Genomic DNA, 18,286 nt, shown 5'->3' with positions numbered 1-18,286 from the left:
ATCTACTGGGTGCCTGCCACGTTCCAGGTCCTCTTCTAAGCATTTAAATTCCATTAACTTATTTTAGCTGAGCAGTCACTAGTGAGCTGGCCAGTGACTTCATCCCATTTTGCAGGACAGGAGGAAACAAGGCACAGAGGAGTTGAGTGATGGAGCTGGGATCTCACTGAGATGAAAAGTTAAAGGCTTTCTAAAGTTTCTCCTGTCTCTTGGAGTATTTGTTTTATAGTAGGGCATTTGCTCTCATTCCTCACATCCATCTGTCCATTCACCTATTCATTTTTTTTCTCCCCAATAATTCAAAATTATATATTGAGAGATTATTGATTATTCTAGGTGCTGCGAATACAACTGTGCCCTCAAGGAATTTATATTCCAAGGAAGAGTGAAATTGAACTGGGAACAACGATAGGTTTAAGTGTGGATTTGTGGGAGTTCTCCATTTCCTTCTCCCTCCTTTCAATGCCAACCAGGTAGCTAAACTTGCATGTTCCTGTTCCAGGGGTCGTTTGCTGGGTGGAGAGCAGAAGCTCTCCACCCAGCAAGCTGGAGTCTCTGGGGCCAGGAGTTAAAGGAAGCAGCAACATCTCAGAGGGGATAGCTTTTTTAGAGGGATCACGGCAGGCCCAGTGGGTGTCACACTCCAAATGAGGTGGAGCTTCCGTAACTGAAGGGACCGTGAGTCTGGGCAGCATGGAATGGTGACCCAGGACCTGGCACCACATTGGGTGTTTGTGTGGGGAGCCAGTGATGACTGAGACTGAGTTTCTCATCACCCTGTGGGATGGGCTTCAGAGTCAGAATTGAATCAATCAATAAATAGATATTTCTTATGTACCTGGGCTGATTAGCTTCAATTCATAGCTGCCTATGGCATTCAGGCCATCTCTGGGAGGGCAAAGAATGTTCATGCCATGCATGCCATGCCATGCTCTGACAATAGCACTACATTCGTTTGGTTGGATTGGCTGAGACCCCCCTGGAGAACTGGTGAGCAGAAATAGCAGGGCTCCTGGAAGCCTCTGCTGATGTTTAAGAGTGATCTGAATGCTTTTACCTGCTGGTCAGATATGGGGGTTGGCAGGATGGAGAGAAGGTAAATCACTCATTAGACAGTGCTGAGGAGATTCATGTTTCTCATTCCCAGCAGAAAGTGCCCTGTACCTCAAAGGGAGCTGCCTGAATCCTAAAATGGCCCCAGCCTGGTCATGCCATGTAAGGCCCAGATCAAGGGGTTGCCCCAGTTGTGGGGAAGCCTGTTTTGCTATAGAGATGGGTAGAGATGAGCCCACTAGAAGCTGTGGGTGCTGGGGGATGAAGCTCCAACTTGGTCCCAGGAGAAGAGTCTGCCTCTCTTTGGGGCTCATTCCTGAGATGCAGCAGGTTGGTAGCTGAGAAACTGTAGAGTTGAATGAAATCCCAGGGGCGACGCCCTGGGCCTCCGGGGCTCTCAGAGCAAAGGAGGCTCAGTGGGTGATGCGGACTCCCCAGCAGTCTTTCAGGGGCTGTACCCCTTGTGAGCACACAGCAGTCTGCTGGAACGTGTCTGCACCCACTGGTCAGGAGAGGAGGTCAGAAGGCCTTCTTCCCCAGAGCTCTGGACTTCACAGGCAAGGCCTGGACACTCAGAACAGGTGTTGACAGACCTGAGTGGCACCTTCCATCCCAAGCTCTATCTGACCGACCCTCACCCTCACACCTTCTCCAACCACTGATGCCATAAAGGCCGGTACTAGTGGGTGGGGGGAGCCAGGCCCTGCCACTGAGGCCAACACGTGGGGATATGTCTCAGACTCTCAGGAAATGGGTGTGGAGCCTGCATCCCAAGTGTGAGGGCAGCCCTCAGCCCGTCCTCATGGGGTGGCCTGGGCACTCTGCGGAGATAGCTGCTTAGGACAGACAGCGGGGTGAGGCAGGTAAGGGACACCCTGCTTCAGAAACGGTGTCCTAAGGAGGCAACCGTGTGCTTGTGGGGAGGCCTGGGGCATTTCACGGGGTTTCAGCCATAGAGCTTGCAGTTGGTGAGCTGGCTGAGGAGGACTTGGGGTGGATCAGGAATCCAGGGGGGGTGCATGCAGAGCGTAGGCGGTGGGACACCACTGCTGTTACTTCCCACCGTGCTTATCCGAGATCTTGGCTCATTTTTACTATCATTACCCTGAATTCTTTATCAGGTAGATTGTTTATCGCCACTTAACTTAGTTGTTCTTCTCGGGTTTTATCTTGTTCCTTCTTCTGGAACCTATTTCTCTGTGGTGTTTTTCTAACTTTCTGTGTTTGTGGTCTTGGTCCCGCAGGCTGCAGGATCGTAGCTCCTCTGGCTTCTGGTGTCTGCCCCGTGGTGGGTGGGGTTGGTCCAGGGGCTTGTGCAGGCTTCCTTGTGGGAGTGGCCAGTGCCTGTCTACTCGTGTGGGGAGCTGGGTCTTGTCCCTCTGGTGGGCAGGGCTGTGTCAAAGGGTGGGTTTGTTTAGAGGCGGCCTTGGGGTCAGGACGACTTTAGGCGGCCTGTCTGCTGATGGGTGGGGCTCTGTTACTGCCCTGTTCCGTTGTTCCGCCTGAGGCGTCCCAGGCTGTTGGGTGGAGCCAGGTCTTGGTGAGAAAATGGCAGCCTCCAGGAGAGCTCACGTGGAGGAATATTCTCTGGGGCTTCTGCCACTAGTGTCTTTGTCCCCACAGTGAGCCACAGCCACCCCCGCCTCCCCAGGAGACCCTCCAAGACCTGCAGGTAGGTCTGGCCCAGGGTCCTTCGGAGTCGCTGCTTTGCCCTGGATCCCAGTGCACGTGACACCTTGTGTATGCCCTCCAAGAGTGGAGTTTAAGGGGAATTCCTTGGCGGTCCAGTGATTAAGACTCCACGCTTCCACTGCAGGGGGCACGGGTTCAATCCCTGGTCAGGGAACTAAGATCCCGCAAGCTGTGCGGCACGGCCAAAAAAAAAAAAAAAAAAAAAAAAAAAAAAAGGAAGTGTGGCGTCTCTGTTTCCCCCAGTCCTGTGCAGCTCCTGCACTCAAGCCCTGCTAGCCTTCAAAGCCAAATGCTCCCGGAGCTCCTCCTCCCGCTGTCAGACCCCCAAGCTGGGAAGCCATACGTGGGGCTCAGAATTCCCACTCCTGTGGGAGAACCTCTGCAACAGAATTATTTTCCAGTTTGTGGGATTTGATTATATTGCAATTGTGCTCCTCCTACTGTCTCGTTGTGGCTGCTTCTTTGTCTTTGGAGGTAGGATATCTTTTTTTGGTGGGTTCCAAGTCTTTTTTCGTTGATGGTTGCTCAGCAGTTAGTTGTGATTTTGGGGTTTTCGTGAGAGGAGATGAGCTCAAGACCTGCGACTCCGCCATCTCATCTCCATCCCTTCCCACCGTGTCTAGATGGCCAAGGGAGAGCCCCCTCACCCTGTGTGTGTGTGTGTGTGTGTGTGTGTGTGTGTAGCGGGGAGGCAGTGGTGGGCTGGTTGGGCAGTGTTTGGACAAAGGCAATGTGTGAGGAGTCCAGGGGTGAGAAAGGGCAGCAGTGAGAGAGCTCCGTTGGCAAGAGGCCCCAAGAAGGTTTGGGCAGGAGAGGGGTGCAGTCAGGTGAGGTCTGGGGAGTCCAGCAGGGAGAAGGGGCACATTTGGACGGGCTGTGGAATTGCTTGGTGGATGAGAGGCTTGTGGAAAGTGGGCCGGACACTCCAGCCAAGGGGTCCTTGGTTGCCCGTGTTGTTGTGTCATTCTCCACGGCTGCGAGGCCCTCCGCTGAACGCCGGGTTCTGCTCATGTGCTGCCTTTCCCAGAGGACACACTTCCCCTTCAACTTCTCATTCCAAGTTGTGGGTATCACTGGGGTCTCCTGGGGTCAGGGTCCCTCCCACTGAGGCAGCTGTTGGTGGAGGTCATCGAGCGATCGGGACCTGCAGTTGAGCCGGGCAATAGGAGGCTCCTCGCCCCCTCCAGTCCTTGAAATGCACGCGCCACCTGTGGTTCCCGCAGTGGAGAGGGTTTCAAGGATGCAGCCTTGAGAGGGTAGGCGGTGTTGAGACCCTCTAGACGGTATGCATGATCGAACCCAGTATGCCTCTACAGAAACGTGTAAGATTCTGGTGGGTGGGTGGATGTGGAGACCCACTCACTCTGCAGCGCCCAAGACCGACCTCGCAGGTAAGCTCCTCTGCTTGTTAACACGCCGCCTACGATCTGGACTGGCTGCCGCTTTGTTTGCTCTTACCCTGCCCTCGAGTTCGGGGCTAGTTTCAGATTTCACCCTTGAAAGTCCCAAATTTACAAACCACCAGCAGCGCTGTGCGAAGGCCAAAGGCTGGTTGTTAGAAGCAGCCTGACCTGGGCTGGGTCCTTTGTGATTCTGGACTGTAAGCCTCCATCTCTCTGATGGTGCGGCAGCAAAGGAGCAGCGCCTGAAAGACCGACCCGGGTAGGTGCTCAGAGCTGCTGGCTGTTATCATTGTTCTCAGCACCTGCAAACTCCCCATAACTTGGGGAGAATTTGGTGAGATTGTTGGCCCTTCTCTGACTTTAGGCTTATATGTATTTTATCTTGCTGAAATTCGCCTCCATTTCTGCCAGTTTAGCCAGGATGGAAGAGAAGCTGGTGTCCTGGTTTTCAGAGCAGTGTTGTTTCAGTTACGTGAAGTGTTGGAATGGCCATTTCATTCAGATTCCCCAGTTCTCACACCCTGGAGGTAACAATAGCATTTTCCCCCTGAAATACTACGAAATTGGTAACCTCCTTGCCTCATGTGGGGAAACTGCTCCGTGAATAGATTAAGGTGGAGAGACTAGCTGGGCTCCACCAACCCCAAAGGGGTCCCCAAGGGGATGGAATTCAGGAGGTCTCCTCCTCTACTAGAATGGGGAAAAACTGAGGCTTTGTGTTTACTAATCTCTAACTAAAGTATAGAATTCCTTCAATTATAAATGGTGACAAAAGGTCAAATATTGACCTTTGCGGTACTACTAGAACCTGTGATTTTGTCCCGTCTCGAAATCCTAGCTATTTGTATATCACATTACAGTTGCCACTGATGTCTCAAAACATCATTTATACTTATCACTACTTTGCATTTATGGTAAATAGACCTGCCACTAGGTCTTGTTATTTACTGTCAAAAAAGCACATATATTAGTATAGACCCCACTTGTTTAATAATTGGATAAATAAATCTAAATGTAATTGGTTTCCTTTGTAATTTTATGTATTTTACTTTATGCATTTGGGAAGAGGTCCATAGGCTTTACCTGACTGCCCGTATGGTTCATAGCAGCACACAAAATTTATTAACCTCTAGACATTGGAAAACTTTCCGATGGGTAAGAGCGGCAATTTCCACTTACACCACAGGAGGGAACTATTTCCCAACTAATGCTTTAAAAGATCACAGCGGGGATTTTTATTCCTCTTAACTCTTGTTCTAAAATTGGTTCAAGCTTTCTTCTTTACTGTTAACAACGTAATTGGGGTCCTGTGATGAGGCTCTGAAGCTGATACCCCGCCAAGAGATGAAGCAACCTTTATTGTGAGTCCAGGAAGACGTGATGCGAAAAAGTGAGTCTCCCAGGCACCAGATGAGAACTAGTTTAGTGCCCACACCTCATTTGCTGTCTCCCCCCCCCACCCCCGCCCAAAGAAAAACAAAAAACAAACAAACAAAAAACACCCAAACTTGTGAAGCAGAGAGCATACTTGGTTTGTTATTCTGGTAGGAACAGATCCGCTGTTAGGGTAGAAACAAAGCTGAAGGGTTTTCATTAAGTCAGCGGCTGCTGGAAGTGGCTGCACTTGTGTGGGGGAGGGGAAGGGGCAGAGGCGGGAGATGCGGTAGGAGAGAGGGCCTTTATAAAACCGGAACTTTACAGGCGCAGAGAGACCGCGATCCTATACTACAAACCGAGGACCCAGCCAGGCCTGCCCCTTGGTGACGCGGTGGTTGCCCCAGGGCTGATTTTAATGGGAACAATTTCACATGTTCCTCCTTCTTTGGCCACATGAGCGCATAGGTCACTGTATATATTTAAGGGCTCAGAATGGAAGTCTGAGAGTGTCTAATTGCAAAGGGCAGCAGCCACTTTCACAAGTCAGCCTGGAACAGAGCAACAGCTCTGCAAACCCTCACTCACCCCGAAGTAGGTCGGCCTGGAGGAAAATGACTTGGTGGGCGGGGTGGTTCTCTGTTCCCACCTCCCGCAGTGACTCTAAAATTAACCTTTGTTACACTTCCTGCTCTTCTGACCTTTAAGGATTGTTGGCTCTTATCTTATTTTTTAAATTATAAAATACTAGCTTTATTTAATATCACAACATTAAATACTCTCTAGGATATGGGTACTCTGTACTTTTTGGTTCAATATAAGCTGGAATTTTTCATTTCTTTTTCTTTTTTAAAAAATTTTTTTATTGGAGTATAGTTGATTTACAGTGTTGTGTTACTTTCTGCTGTACAGCAAAGTGAGTCAGTTATGTATATACATATAGCCCCTTTTTTTAGACTTTTTTCCCCATATAGGTTACAGAGTATTGAGTAGAGTTCCTTGTGCTGTACAGTAGGTCTTTATTAGTTATTTAATATATAGTAGTGTGTACATATCAATCCCAATCTCCCAATTTATCTCTCCTCTGTTTCCCCCCAAGTAATCATGATTGCTTTCTACATCTGTAACTCTATTTCTGTTTTGTAAATAAGTTCATTTGTACCGTTTTTTTAGATTCCACGTATAAGCGATATCATAAGATATTTGTCCTTCTCTATCTGACTTACTTCACTCAGTATGACAATCTCTGGGTCCATCCATGTTGCTGCAAGTGGCGTTATTTCATTCTTTTTTTATTCCATTGTATATATGTACCACATCTTCTTTATCCATTCATCTGTCGATGGACATTTAGGTTGATTCCATGTCCTAGCTATTGTAAATAGTGCTGCAATGAACATTGGGGGTGCGTGTGTCTTTTCTAACTATGGTTTTCTCCAGGTATATTTGGCTCTTATTTTAGTTATGAGCAAAACTGTTTCATTCAGTCATTCATTCCTTCCTGCAAGCATGCATGCCTTCATCTACAGGAGCTGACCTTTCAGGCTCCGTCCTGGGTTCTGAGGCCACAGCACAGACTGGACCCAAAGGCTGTGGCTTCTAGCTCCTTATAGAACTCAGCACAGGTTGGGGCCAGGTGACCACTCTGAACAGGATCTTTTCAGGTGTGTCTATTGCATGCCCATCAGGCAAGTTGTTGATCTGCTCTGAGCCTCAGTTTCCTCTTGTATAAAGTGGGAACAATATCGCCTACCTCACGAGATTATTGTGAGAATAAAGAAAACCAAGTGTGTACCCGGTTAGCACCATGCTTGGCTGTTATCATTGAGGATCGTAGCTTTGTCCTTGAGCGTGTGGTGTACTTGGGGCATGCAAATACCAGTAGCCCAGAGTGTGAGCGGCTGCAACTTCTGCTTGGCTTTCTGGCACGGGTACCCCAATAACCCGGGGAACTTAACAAATGCTCTTCACTAACGTGCCCTAGATTTATTTTGTGAGATGACAGTGTGACAAAGTGGTCAAAGGCGTGGGCTCTGGGGCTGGGGGTCTGACACTTTATTAGCTGCAGGACTTGAAGCAAATGACTTCGCCTCCGTGCTTCCCCAGATCCAAAATAGGCGCAGTAATGGCACTTTCTGCCTGAAGTTATTATGAGCTAATGCATGAAAAGCTCTCAGAATGGTCTGTGACACATAGTAAGCACTCAAAATTATGAGCTATTATTATTATTATTGCCCTAGGCAACTTGTTAAATGTTCTCTGATGACAAATGTAAAGGTTTGTGTGAATCTACTAGACAGTCTGGACCAGTGGTCTCAGGTCCCTGGACCCTGTTTCCTCCGAGGTTGACATGAGAGCTGCACCCCCTCCCCTACCTCCCCTGTCCTTGGAATGTACCTTCCGCTCGCCGTCCCCCAGTGGAGCAGGTTTCAAGGACACAGCCTTGAGAGAGTAAGGTGTTGGAACCATCTGGACAGTATATGTGACTGAACCCAGTTAAGGCCTCTGTATAAACTTGTAAGATTCTGGCAGGCGGGCGGGAGATCCCCTTGACTTGTGGTGCCCAAGACCAGCCTCGTGCGCAAGTTCCCTGGCTTGTCACACCTGCCGCCTCCCCATCTGGAGTGGCTGCCTCTATCCTTGATCTTTCTCCGCCCTCCGTGTGTAGGGTTAGTTTGCGAACCAGCATGTGCTGGTGGGGAGGTGATGGTGGGTGATGAGGGGTGTGGGTGGAGTGATGCTGGGTCTTCGCTGGTAGTCTAGGGGGGGAATGATGATGAGTAGCTGGTGTTGACGGTGAAGCGATGAGTCAGCAGCAGTGGTGCTCAGGCACCAGGAGGACTCAGTGGTGAGGTAGGAGGACGGACCCTCCCCTCTGACTCCCTGGAGGCCCTCCATGCTGTGACTACAAAGCAGACCCGTGTTCAGGAACCAGGTTTGTCTCCGATTCCAGTGCAGTTCAGGTGCAGAGCTCGGCAGGACGCTGGGCAGTGCTCCCCAGGAGCCCAGGTGTTCCCCCAGCTGTGGCCAGGCTGGCATTCTGAGCAGCAAGGCCAGTGTGGCATGTGGTCTAAGAACTTGTTTCATTCACTTTTGGACAGGCCTACGCTTTATTTTACAGTCTCACCTTATATTCAATTTTTTTTTTTCCTCTGAGAAATCACAAGCACTTTAAAGATATTGTACCAATGTTTCTTATAACATCCCTTTGATGTTGGGGTCAGATAAAAGAACCCAGCTTTACGGGTGACAAAACTGAGATGATTCTCCAGGTCACATGTTTCTTAAACTATTGAGAGGTGGCATCTGGTTTACAACCCTTCCTGTGGCTGCAGAATTAATTTCTGTTGAAAAAAAAAAGAAGAGGCCATTTTGTTATATTTCAACTTCCCCTCAACAACAGCAAGAGAGACAACAAGAAAAACTCTCTTCTTTTTCAGAGAGTCATCCTGGGCCCCTTCTCTCCAGTGTGTGTCTGTGACCCTATTTCCTTTCTGATGAGGTACTGGAGTATGGGGGCTGATACTGCAGGAGTGAGTGGGGAAATGGGAGCAGACAAGAAATTTTCTTTTTTAAAAAAAATGTATTGGAGTAGAGTTGATTTACAATGTTGCGTTAGTTTCAGGTGTACAGCAAAGTGATTCAGTTATACGTATATATACATATTCTTTTTCAGATTCTTTTCCATTATAGGTTATTACAAGATCTTGAGTAGAGTTCCCGGTGCTGTACAGTAGGTCCTTGTTGATTATCTATTTTATATATAGTAGTGTGTATCTGTTAATCCTAACCTCCTAATTTATCCCTCCCCCACTCCCTTTCCTCTTTGGTAACCATAGTTTGTTTTCTATACCTGTGAGTCTCTTTCTGTTTTGTATATAAGTTCATTTGTATCATTTTTTTTAGGTCCCACATATAAGCGATATCATATATTTGTCTCTCTCTGTCTGACTTAAGAAGTTTTTATTTTAAGCTTTGGTGAGTGAGTGGTGTTTGCACTACCCATGTCATCTAGGGAACCATTTTGGAGAGGGAGAAAAACCCCAACCAAACCTGTCATTTTTTTAAAAAAGTATTTGTTCCACATTCCATAAGGCTGAGCAAAATCACATTTTCCTTGGTGAAAGCAGATGCAGTTTCTTGCAGAGAGCCTTTGAAGATGGGCTGCTGCCGCTGTTCCTGGTGGTGTCCTGTTGTGACAGAGCCAGGACAAATGCACCTGGCCTCCACGTCGATGTGTTTTAACTGAAAAAGAAATAGAAAGGTACACTTCAGGACATACTGATCTCTAAAAGGCTGCTTCCTAGAATTGCTGTTTGCTAGGCTGCCAGCAGCCCCTCTGACTCCTCTTTGCAGATGTTTTATGGACATCATTTAAACCTCAGGACTCTTCCTTTCTTCCCTCTGGTGAAGGAGCTTGGTGCTCTCAACTCATTAACTTATGTTCCTGTTATTTGCCTGCCGTTGCAATCCTCTGCAATAACGTGGCATCGCACTGTCAGGGGAGGTTCAAGTCACAGAGGTGGCCTCGATGGGAGATCAGCAGTGATGGCAAATTTGCAAATTTAAGAACAGCGCACACAGCAAAAATGAGATGCGGTATGGGAAGTGCTGATGAAGACAGACTTTCTAATATTCCCTTCCTGTGGTTCCACGTGATATGTGGTCCGCGAAGGGGGAAGAGTTATGAACATTTTGGTGCTTGGGGTTGAGACTCTCGGGGGCCTAGCCATGCTGATTTGTGGTGTGGGGTCTTGGGACATTTGTTCCACAGACACCCGAGGGACCTGCTCAGTGCAGAGGAAGAGGTGAACCCTGTCATGAGGGGATGAACAGGCTTTGGGGAGAGAGGTAGTGAGAGAGTGGAACTGAGGAGAGATGTTACAGCAGAGTGTTCCAGCAGCTAGAGGTGTGCACAGCGGATGTAGATGTCCGTGGGAGAGGAGCTTTGCTCTGCTGGATTGGAGCAGGTCAGAGAGGAAGAGATTGTCACTGACCACCTGCCAAGGGCACCAGGAATACACATGTAGTTGAACTTGGGTTTGTAACCTGCTACATGAAAAGAGAACATGCACCCCACGGAACCATGGAGTGTCTGGGTAAGAGTGGTTCGGAGGGGCTTCATAGAGGTTTGGGCTTCTGTTTGCTGACTCGAGTACAAGGAAGTGGGGTCTCTTCTGGGTCAGTCTTGTTAGAAAGAGGGGCAATTTGGTGACTGGGCATCTTAATACCTTTAGTCTAGGAGGTGGGATGAATGGAGTGGGGATGGAGATGTCCTTGGAAAAGAAGCCATGGCAGCTCACGTCAGCCTCAGGGGGGGAGGTGTGGTCCTTCTCCTTGTTGCACAGTGTCTTTGTTTTCAATTTCTATTCAGGTATGATTCCCGAGTGGTATCATTTGTGTCTTGTTGGAGTTCTCGACTGGTGTTGATAGTCTATGATATTGTCAATTTCATCAGGGGAACATCACAGCCTAGCTGGTAGCACCTGGGCCAATGACTAGCTGCTTTTATTTTTCTCAAAATGCTTGGTCTGGGCACTGAAGGATGAGTAAGATTTTTCCAGGTCAAAAAGGGAAGGCATCTCCTGTGGAGAGAGGGTATAGCTGGAGGAGATTGAGGGAGGCGTGGAGTATCGCAAGAGGCTGAGGATGCTGTGAGCAGCTTGAGTGCCAGAAGGGAGGATGTGTGTGGGGGACAGGGGGAGAAAGGCCCCGGATTAGAGGGGGCCGGGTGGGGAGGGCTTTGCCCCTGGCTACGGAGCTTAGACTGTATCCTTTAGCCATCTTCATCGGAGTGCTCAATTCAGAGCAGCTGGTCAACAGATGTTTATTGACTTGGGATGGCCTTCATTTTTGCTGCATGTGCTTCTTTTCTTCACACCATGTATTGCCATCAAAGCCAAAAAGGAAGGCTACCCAAAGGAGGGATATCCTTCTAGGAGTCCAGATATGCTTCTCTTGCAGTAACGCTTGGACTACTATAGGAACCGAGCTGGAAGGCTTCCTCTGGCACGTTTGATCTGCTCCCCTCTTTCACAAAGGGGGATCTGAAGCCACACTTGGAAATGTACTGGCTTGAGATTCCACAGCAAATCATGAAAGGATGAGGACTTGACCTCACATCTCCAGCTGCCTTGTCTCTGCTCTTTCAAAACTTCCCTGAATTGATGCTTACATAACCCTAGTAAATCCTGGGGCTCCACATGGCTGGGTCACTGCAGAGACACCCCCCCACCCCCCGCCACCCCTCCCCAATTCACAAAAATAAAATGAAGCAGCCAGAGGCAATTGAGAAGGAATTCCATTGTTACAGGACTCTGTTGAAGACCTTTAAGGGGATGTGATTCCTGAGCTCTAGTAACACTTTCAAAGCCCTTTCCTCCTCTCCCCCTCAGCTTCTCCAGGTGGCCTCTGTGCCAACACCCACACGGCTCCCTAACCACAGACTGGGGCCGGATCTTCTCTTGCTCCTTCCTTCCTCTCGTCTACTTCTTTCATAAATGGATTGGCCTGGCCTCTCTGTCCATACCCTCTGTCCCATCCTCCTTTTTCTCAGTGCCCATCCCACCTTTATATCAGTCAGGGTTGTGTCTGGTTACATGTTACAGAAACCTCACTATGGTTGCTAAAACAAGTAAGAGGTTTCTTTTTCTCCCCCCAGAAAAGTCCATAGCAAGGTGCTCCACAGCTGGTCCAGCAGGTCCTTCTGCTTTTCTGCTCTGCCATTTATGCTGTGTAGCTTTCTTCATTCTCACAGATGGCTGCTGCGTCTGTAGGCATCGTGTTTACATTCCAGGCCAGAAGAGGGGAAATGGACAAAGGCAGAAGACATGTGCCTGATGAATAGTTTCTTTATTTAAAAAAAAATTTTTTTTTATTGAAGTATAGTTGGTGACAATGTTGCATTAGTTTCTGGTGTACAGTAAAGTTATTCATATATATATATGAATATATATATGAATGTATATATTCTTTTCCAATATGGTTTATTACAGGCTATTGAATAAAGTTCCCTGTGCTATACAGTAGGACCTTGTTGTTTATGTATTTTATATATAGTAGTTTATATATAGTAGCTAGTTCCAAACTCCTATTTTATCCCTCCCCCACCCCCTTTCCCATTTGGTAACAGTAAGCTTGTTTTCTATGTCAGTGAGTCCGTTTCTGTTTTGTAAATAAGTTCATTGTGTCATACTTCAGATTCTACCTGTGTTATCATATGATATCTGTCTTTCTCTGTCTGACTTACTTCACTTAGCATGGTAATTTCTAGGTCCATCCATGTTGCTGCAGATGACATTACTTCATTCTTTTTGATGGCTGAGTAGTATTCCATTGTATATATGTACCACATCTTCTTTGTCTCTTTATCTGAATGGTTTCTTTATATTGGGAAAACAATTACTTTCCCTGAAGCCTCATCCAGTAGATTGATACTTACATCCCACTGGCCAGAAATGATCACATGGCCATCACTAGCTGCAAGGGATCCTGGGGAAGTAAGTATAACTGTCACCTTGCAACCCTGGGAAAAAAAATCAGGGTCCTGTTAATAAAGACGGGAAGAAGAGATATTGGGTAAGAAGTTGCCAATGTCTGGTATACTCATCCTCTAGATTTTGTATCACAAGAATTTTGAGGGCTGATTTGGTAAAAACAGGGCTGTTGTCCATGTTGGGATGGGGGAGAGAAGCTGATGGAGCAAAGTTATCCACACGTGAATTAGTATTTGCTTAAATAAGCAAGATCTATTCTAGAACACATTGACCTTGTTTTCATTTTGTGACTTTTTAGCTTTTAAAAGTAAGTTAGAAATCTAAGTAGACATTTAGGATATATTGCCTATAGGAAACGAAATAGTTTTTTCTTAATGCATTCTACTCAATGTCAGGACTTTGCTCTGAGAAAATTCAATTCCAAGAAGACAAGTTTCCAAATGCATTCTACTTAGAAAGATTAGAGTTGTTTTGTCTTATTATGCACTAGAATAAAATAATTACAGAGAACAAAAACACCAAGCTCTTGGCACTATAATTTCAATTCTCATTTTTGTCATTGTGTACATAGACATTTGATGTTATGACAGTGGGTGCATACCAATTGGTAGTGATCTGTTCTTTTCCATTTAACAGTATTTTATAGACAGGGTTTTATGGACTGACAGTTCATATGGTTATTTTTAGTGACAATGTAATATTCTGATATGCTATAGCTCACTTAGTCATTCCCCTTTGATCAGAGGTTATTTGAAAAATATTTAACAACTGATACCTCATTAACATCGATTAGTCAGAAGAGACCAGGCTATAGAAACAGAGCATGTACTGAAGGCCCCTGCTGGACCTGGCATTAGCTCTTGTTGCTGGGTGTAGAGTGGTCAGGGGTCCATTTGTTGGTGGTGGCGAATTTGGTAGTGGATATTTACTAACTGATATGGAAGGACTGCAACAATTCAATAACCAGTTGTAAATTACCTTTTGCTATAGTAAGCCATTCCAAAACTTAGTGACTTAAAAAAAAAAGCAGTATGCTTAGCTCATGATTTTGTGGGTCAGCAATTTGTGCTGGGGTTTGGGTGATTCTACTCGTCCTGACTAGGGTTAGTTGTATGCCTGTGGTTTGCTGCTGGTCAGTTAGACAGTCTGCTACTGGGTGCTGCAGGGTCACCTGGTGTGATGGAGATGACTTGACCGTACGTATTTCATCTTCCAGAAGGCTAGATAGAACTTTTCACATGGCTGGATGGAGTTCCAAGAAAAGCAAAAAACATGCAAGGACTCCTGAGGTCTGGGCTTGGAATGGGAACAGTGTGGCTTCTGCCACGCTTAATTGGCTAAAGCAAGTTCCAAGGTCAGCCTCAAGGACTCCACCTCTGTATGGAAGATGCTGTAAAATCACACTGAAAACAGGTATGGATACAGGGAAGAGCATAATTTGGGCCATTTTTGCAAAAACTACCATGCTGTTGTATACCAGAATGGCGGACTGAGTATCACTCTGTTAGAAATGAAGCATTTATAGTGTGCATTACTCTGGACATTACATATATCACTGCTGTGAACATCACATTCTTCCTGATGATTTTACCATTCTCGGCATTAGAAAAATACGTACTAAGGGAGCAGGGTGGGAATCTTCACTCATTTTGGAGTCATTCATTCAGCGTCCCTCTGCACTAGGTGGGGGGAGGGCAGAAGCAGGGGGCACATTTGTCTGGAGTCCAGCAGGGAAGATACACAGTAGTGGACAGCACAATGTGGAATGTGGCTTCTGCTTTGGTAGTGATGTGTGTGGAGGGGTCTGGGGCATGTGCCTGTGGCCCAGAGGGAGAGATGTGGGTGGGGAATATGTGTGTGTGTGTGTGTGTGTGTGTGTGTTTTATGTAAGGCAAGGCAGCTCAGGGGTAGGTAATGACTGACTTTTTTTTTTACATTTTATTTATTGGCCACGCCGCAAAGCTTGTGGGATCTTAGTTCCCCAACCAGGGATTGAACCCGTGCCCCCTGCAGCAGAAGCGCCGACCGCCAGGGAATTCCCTGTAATGACTGACTTTAGATTTGAAAATTGAGTTAGCCAGACAAAGAATGTGGTGAAGAGTGAACCCCAGTATGCACAAGGCATTTCATCCAGATAATGAATGAGGGTGCTCTGGGGCAGGGAGCCAGCCAGAGGGAGATTGCACTGAAAAGCAGGGCAAGGTCGAAGTGCTTTCAGCCTGCCTTTGACCTTTATCTTGGAGGCAGTGCAGCCACTGGTTTTATTGTGAATATTCTCAGGATTAGAGCTGAAGAGGTGGCTTTGACCAGTGCACGCTGTTTGATTCTCTGCAGTTAGAAGCAGGTTCTTGTCCTAGAAGCAGAGGAAGAATCACTTTTCTTTTCTGAACACACCTTGGTTCTCTGAGAAATCACACTAGGAGAAATAAACTTGGCCTCACGTCACATCGTCCATTAGGATAAGATCTAGATGGAGCAAATATTTAAGTATTAAAAAAATAAGGTCATAAAGTATTAGTAGAAAATATGAAAATAGTTTTAATCTCAAAATGGGCAAGACTTTCCCAGAAGTCATAGTAAAAGAGATTGATGTATTTGACTACATAAAGCAAATTAGAAATAAAAAACACCTGCACTGCAAAAAAACACCACATACAAAGTAAAAAGACCAACAACAAATTAGGAAAAAATATTTGCAATGTGTGGCAGCCTTGCTATCTGGCTATTTAGTTTTCCTAACATTATTTTATTTTGTTGAAAAAAATCTTTTTCTTACTGATTCAAAATATCATCTTTATCATATGTTAAATGTTTATCTATTTATACACACATTTATTGATGGATATCTTTGGGGGCTTTAAGTTCTGTTCCTTTCATCTATCTGTCCTTTCATGTGACAGCACCATATTAACTTAATTACTGTAGTATTGTAATATATCTTAATATCTGGCAGTCCTCTCACATTGCTTTTATTTTTTTTATTGAAGTATCGTTGATTTAGTGTTGTGTTAGTTTCAGGTGTACAGCACAGTGATTCAGTTACACAGACATATATACATACACACACACATATATATACTTTTTCAGATTCTTTTCCATTATAGGTTATTACAAAATATTGGGTATAGTTCCCAGTGCTATACAGCAGGTCCTTGTTGGTTATCTATTTTATATATAGTAGTGTATGTTAATCCCAAGCACCTAATTTATCCCTCCCCCCCTTTCCCCTTTGGTAACCATAAGTTCATTTTCTGTGTCTGTGGGTCTGGAAATGGAAATCCATTTTCACATTGCTTGTTTTAAAAAAATAACCATTAAGACACACGATTCTACTTTTCTATAAAAGGCGTTGGTCGACCGGGAGCATACCCAGCGCCGCCTGGGCCTCACCTAGCCGCAGCTTTGCCCGGTGCCCTCCAAAGCCCCCACTAGCCCCGGTGCCAGGCCCACCCCGTGCGCTGTTTCGTGACCGGGAGCTTCCGCCGTGCGTTCTGAGCCGTCCTCGCGCCGAGCGAAGGGGGCGGGGCAGTGATTCTGCGCAGAGTAAATGGGCCTACGAGGAGCACAGGTGTTTACACTCGACCCAGCTGCAGCCTCACTCTCAAAATCGGGTCCTCCCTTCAGTACGGTGAATACCACGGGGAGAATCTGCCACGCCCCAGGTTCCGCCCTCGTGGTCCGACACGGGCCCTACCCTGGAGGCTGCTGTGGGCGGAGGGTCCCCCCCTGGCGCCTGGGTGTCCCTGAAGGCCCCCGCGGTCCGTGGAGCTGGTCCCTGGTAAGTTGTTTCTTTTGGGCAGCACCTTGGTGACCCGGCCTCAAAAGACGCTCTTGTTCAGCTCCACGGCGGCTTGGGCCGAGCTCTTGGTGGCAAACTCTATGCAGGCATAGCCCTTGGGGTGTCGGGAGAGCTTGTTGCACAGGATGGCCACCTGGGGTATCTCCCCGCAGTGGTTGAAACAGGCCTTCAGCTCCTGGGCCGAGCCCCCGTAGCCCACATTGCCCGTGTAGATGGGTCTGTGGTCAGCCTCCACCGTCTCCATGAGGGTGTCTGGCTCGGGGCTCAGCAGCTGCCCGTCCAGCAGGGCCCCGGCGTCTTCCTCTTCCCCCTCTGGGCCCTGGGCCTGCTCCATGGCCCACAGCTCCAGTTTCATGGCCTCCAGCTCCCGGTCCGGTACCGTGCACTCGGCCAGGTCCTCCCTCTCCAAGAGAGACGGCAGGAAGCCCGCGTCATCCTCGTCTTCTTTCCCCGCTTCCCCTGTCTCCTCCTCCTCCCTGTCTCCAGCCCTGGGGCCCAGAGGGGTCTTCCCGGCCCGGCACCAGGCCCCCCGCCCTGGGCCTCGGGGTCTGGAAGCCCTCCGGGGTCAGGCCTCGGTGGTGTGCGGGAAGCGAGCGCGGCTGAGGAAGGGCCACATGGCGGCCGGGGCAGGAGGGGAGATAGTCCAGGCCTCAGTGCTCGCCTCCACGCCCTCACATTGCTTTTATTTATTTTTTAATTTTTAAAGTTTTAAAAAAATTTATTTATTTTATTTATTTATTTTTGGCTGCGTTGGGTCTTCGTTGCTGTGCTTGGGTTGCCGCGAGCTGCCGCGAGCTGCCGCTGGGGCTACTCTTTGTTGCGGTGCGCGGGCTTCTCCTTGCGGTGGCTTCTTTTGTTGCGGAGCACGGGATCTAGGCATGCAGGCTTCAGTAGTTACGGCTCGTGGGCTCTGGAGCGCAGGCTCAGTAGTTGTGTCGCAGGGGCTTAGTTGCTCTGCGGCATGTGGGATCTTCCTGGACCAGGGCTCGAACCCTTGTTCCCTGCATTGGCAGGCGGATTCTTAACCACTGCACCACCAGGGAAGCCGCACAGAATAGTTTTGACTTACAAGTCATTGGAAGCAAGAGGCATTTGCTGTTCTTTGCAGGCAAAAAGGGATTGCATCATGAATAATGGAAAAGGCCACCACGGAAGCCCCTGCACATTGCTTTTAAAAGGAGACTTTTCTTAAAAAAGTTTGCTTGGGTGTTTTGTTTGTTTTGTTTTTCGCACGTGGGGTATTTCCTATTTAAGAATATGGCACGTCTTCCCATTACCGCGAGTCGTTTTTTGGGGTACATCCCTCAGGGGTAATTTAAATTCTCTTCACATCGATTTTGCACATCTTAGGTTACTTCTGTATATTTTATCCTTCTTGGTTACTATAAATGAGATATTTTCTTCCTTGATAACTCTTAACTGGCTATTAAATTCTTTATATTAATTTTGTATCCATCCAGCCTACAAAA

General features: G+C 47.3%; 1 protein-coding gene across 1 annotated transcript; it reads right to left on the bottom strand.

Annotated features, from left to right (window-relative positions):
• Positions 1 to 16,638: 16,638 nt before the first annotated feature.
• On the bottom strand, positions 16,639 to 17,433 carry PABPN1L (PABPN1 like, cytoplasmic). Its single transcript, XM_057555665.1, is given in 1 exon segment — positions 16,639 to 17,433. A coding segment is annotated over 1 exon segment (795 nt).
• Between the last annotated feature and the right edge of the window lie 853 nt (positions 17,434 to 18,286).

The sequence above is a fragment of the Balaenoptera acutorostrata genome, chromosome 10 (genome assembly GCF_949987535.1).
Source record: "Balaenoptera acutorostrata chromosome 10, mBalAcu1.1, whole genome shotgun sequence".
In the NCBI taxonomy this organism is placed as follows: domain Eukaryota; kingdom Metazoa; phylum Chordata; class Mammalia; order Artiodactyla; family Balaenopteridae; genus Balaenoptera; species Balaenoptera acutorostrata.
This window is presented reverse-complemented; position numbering and strand designations above follow the sequence as displayed.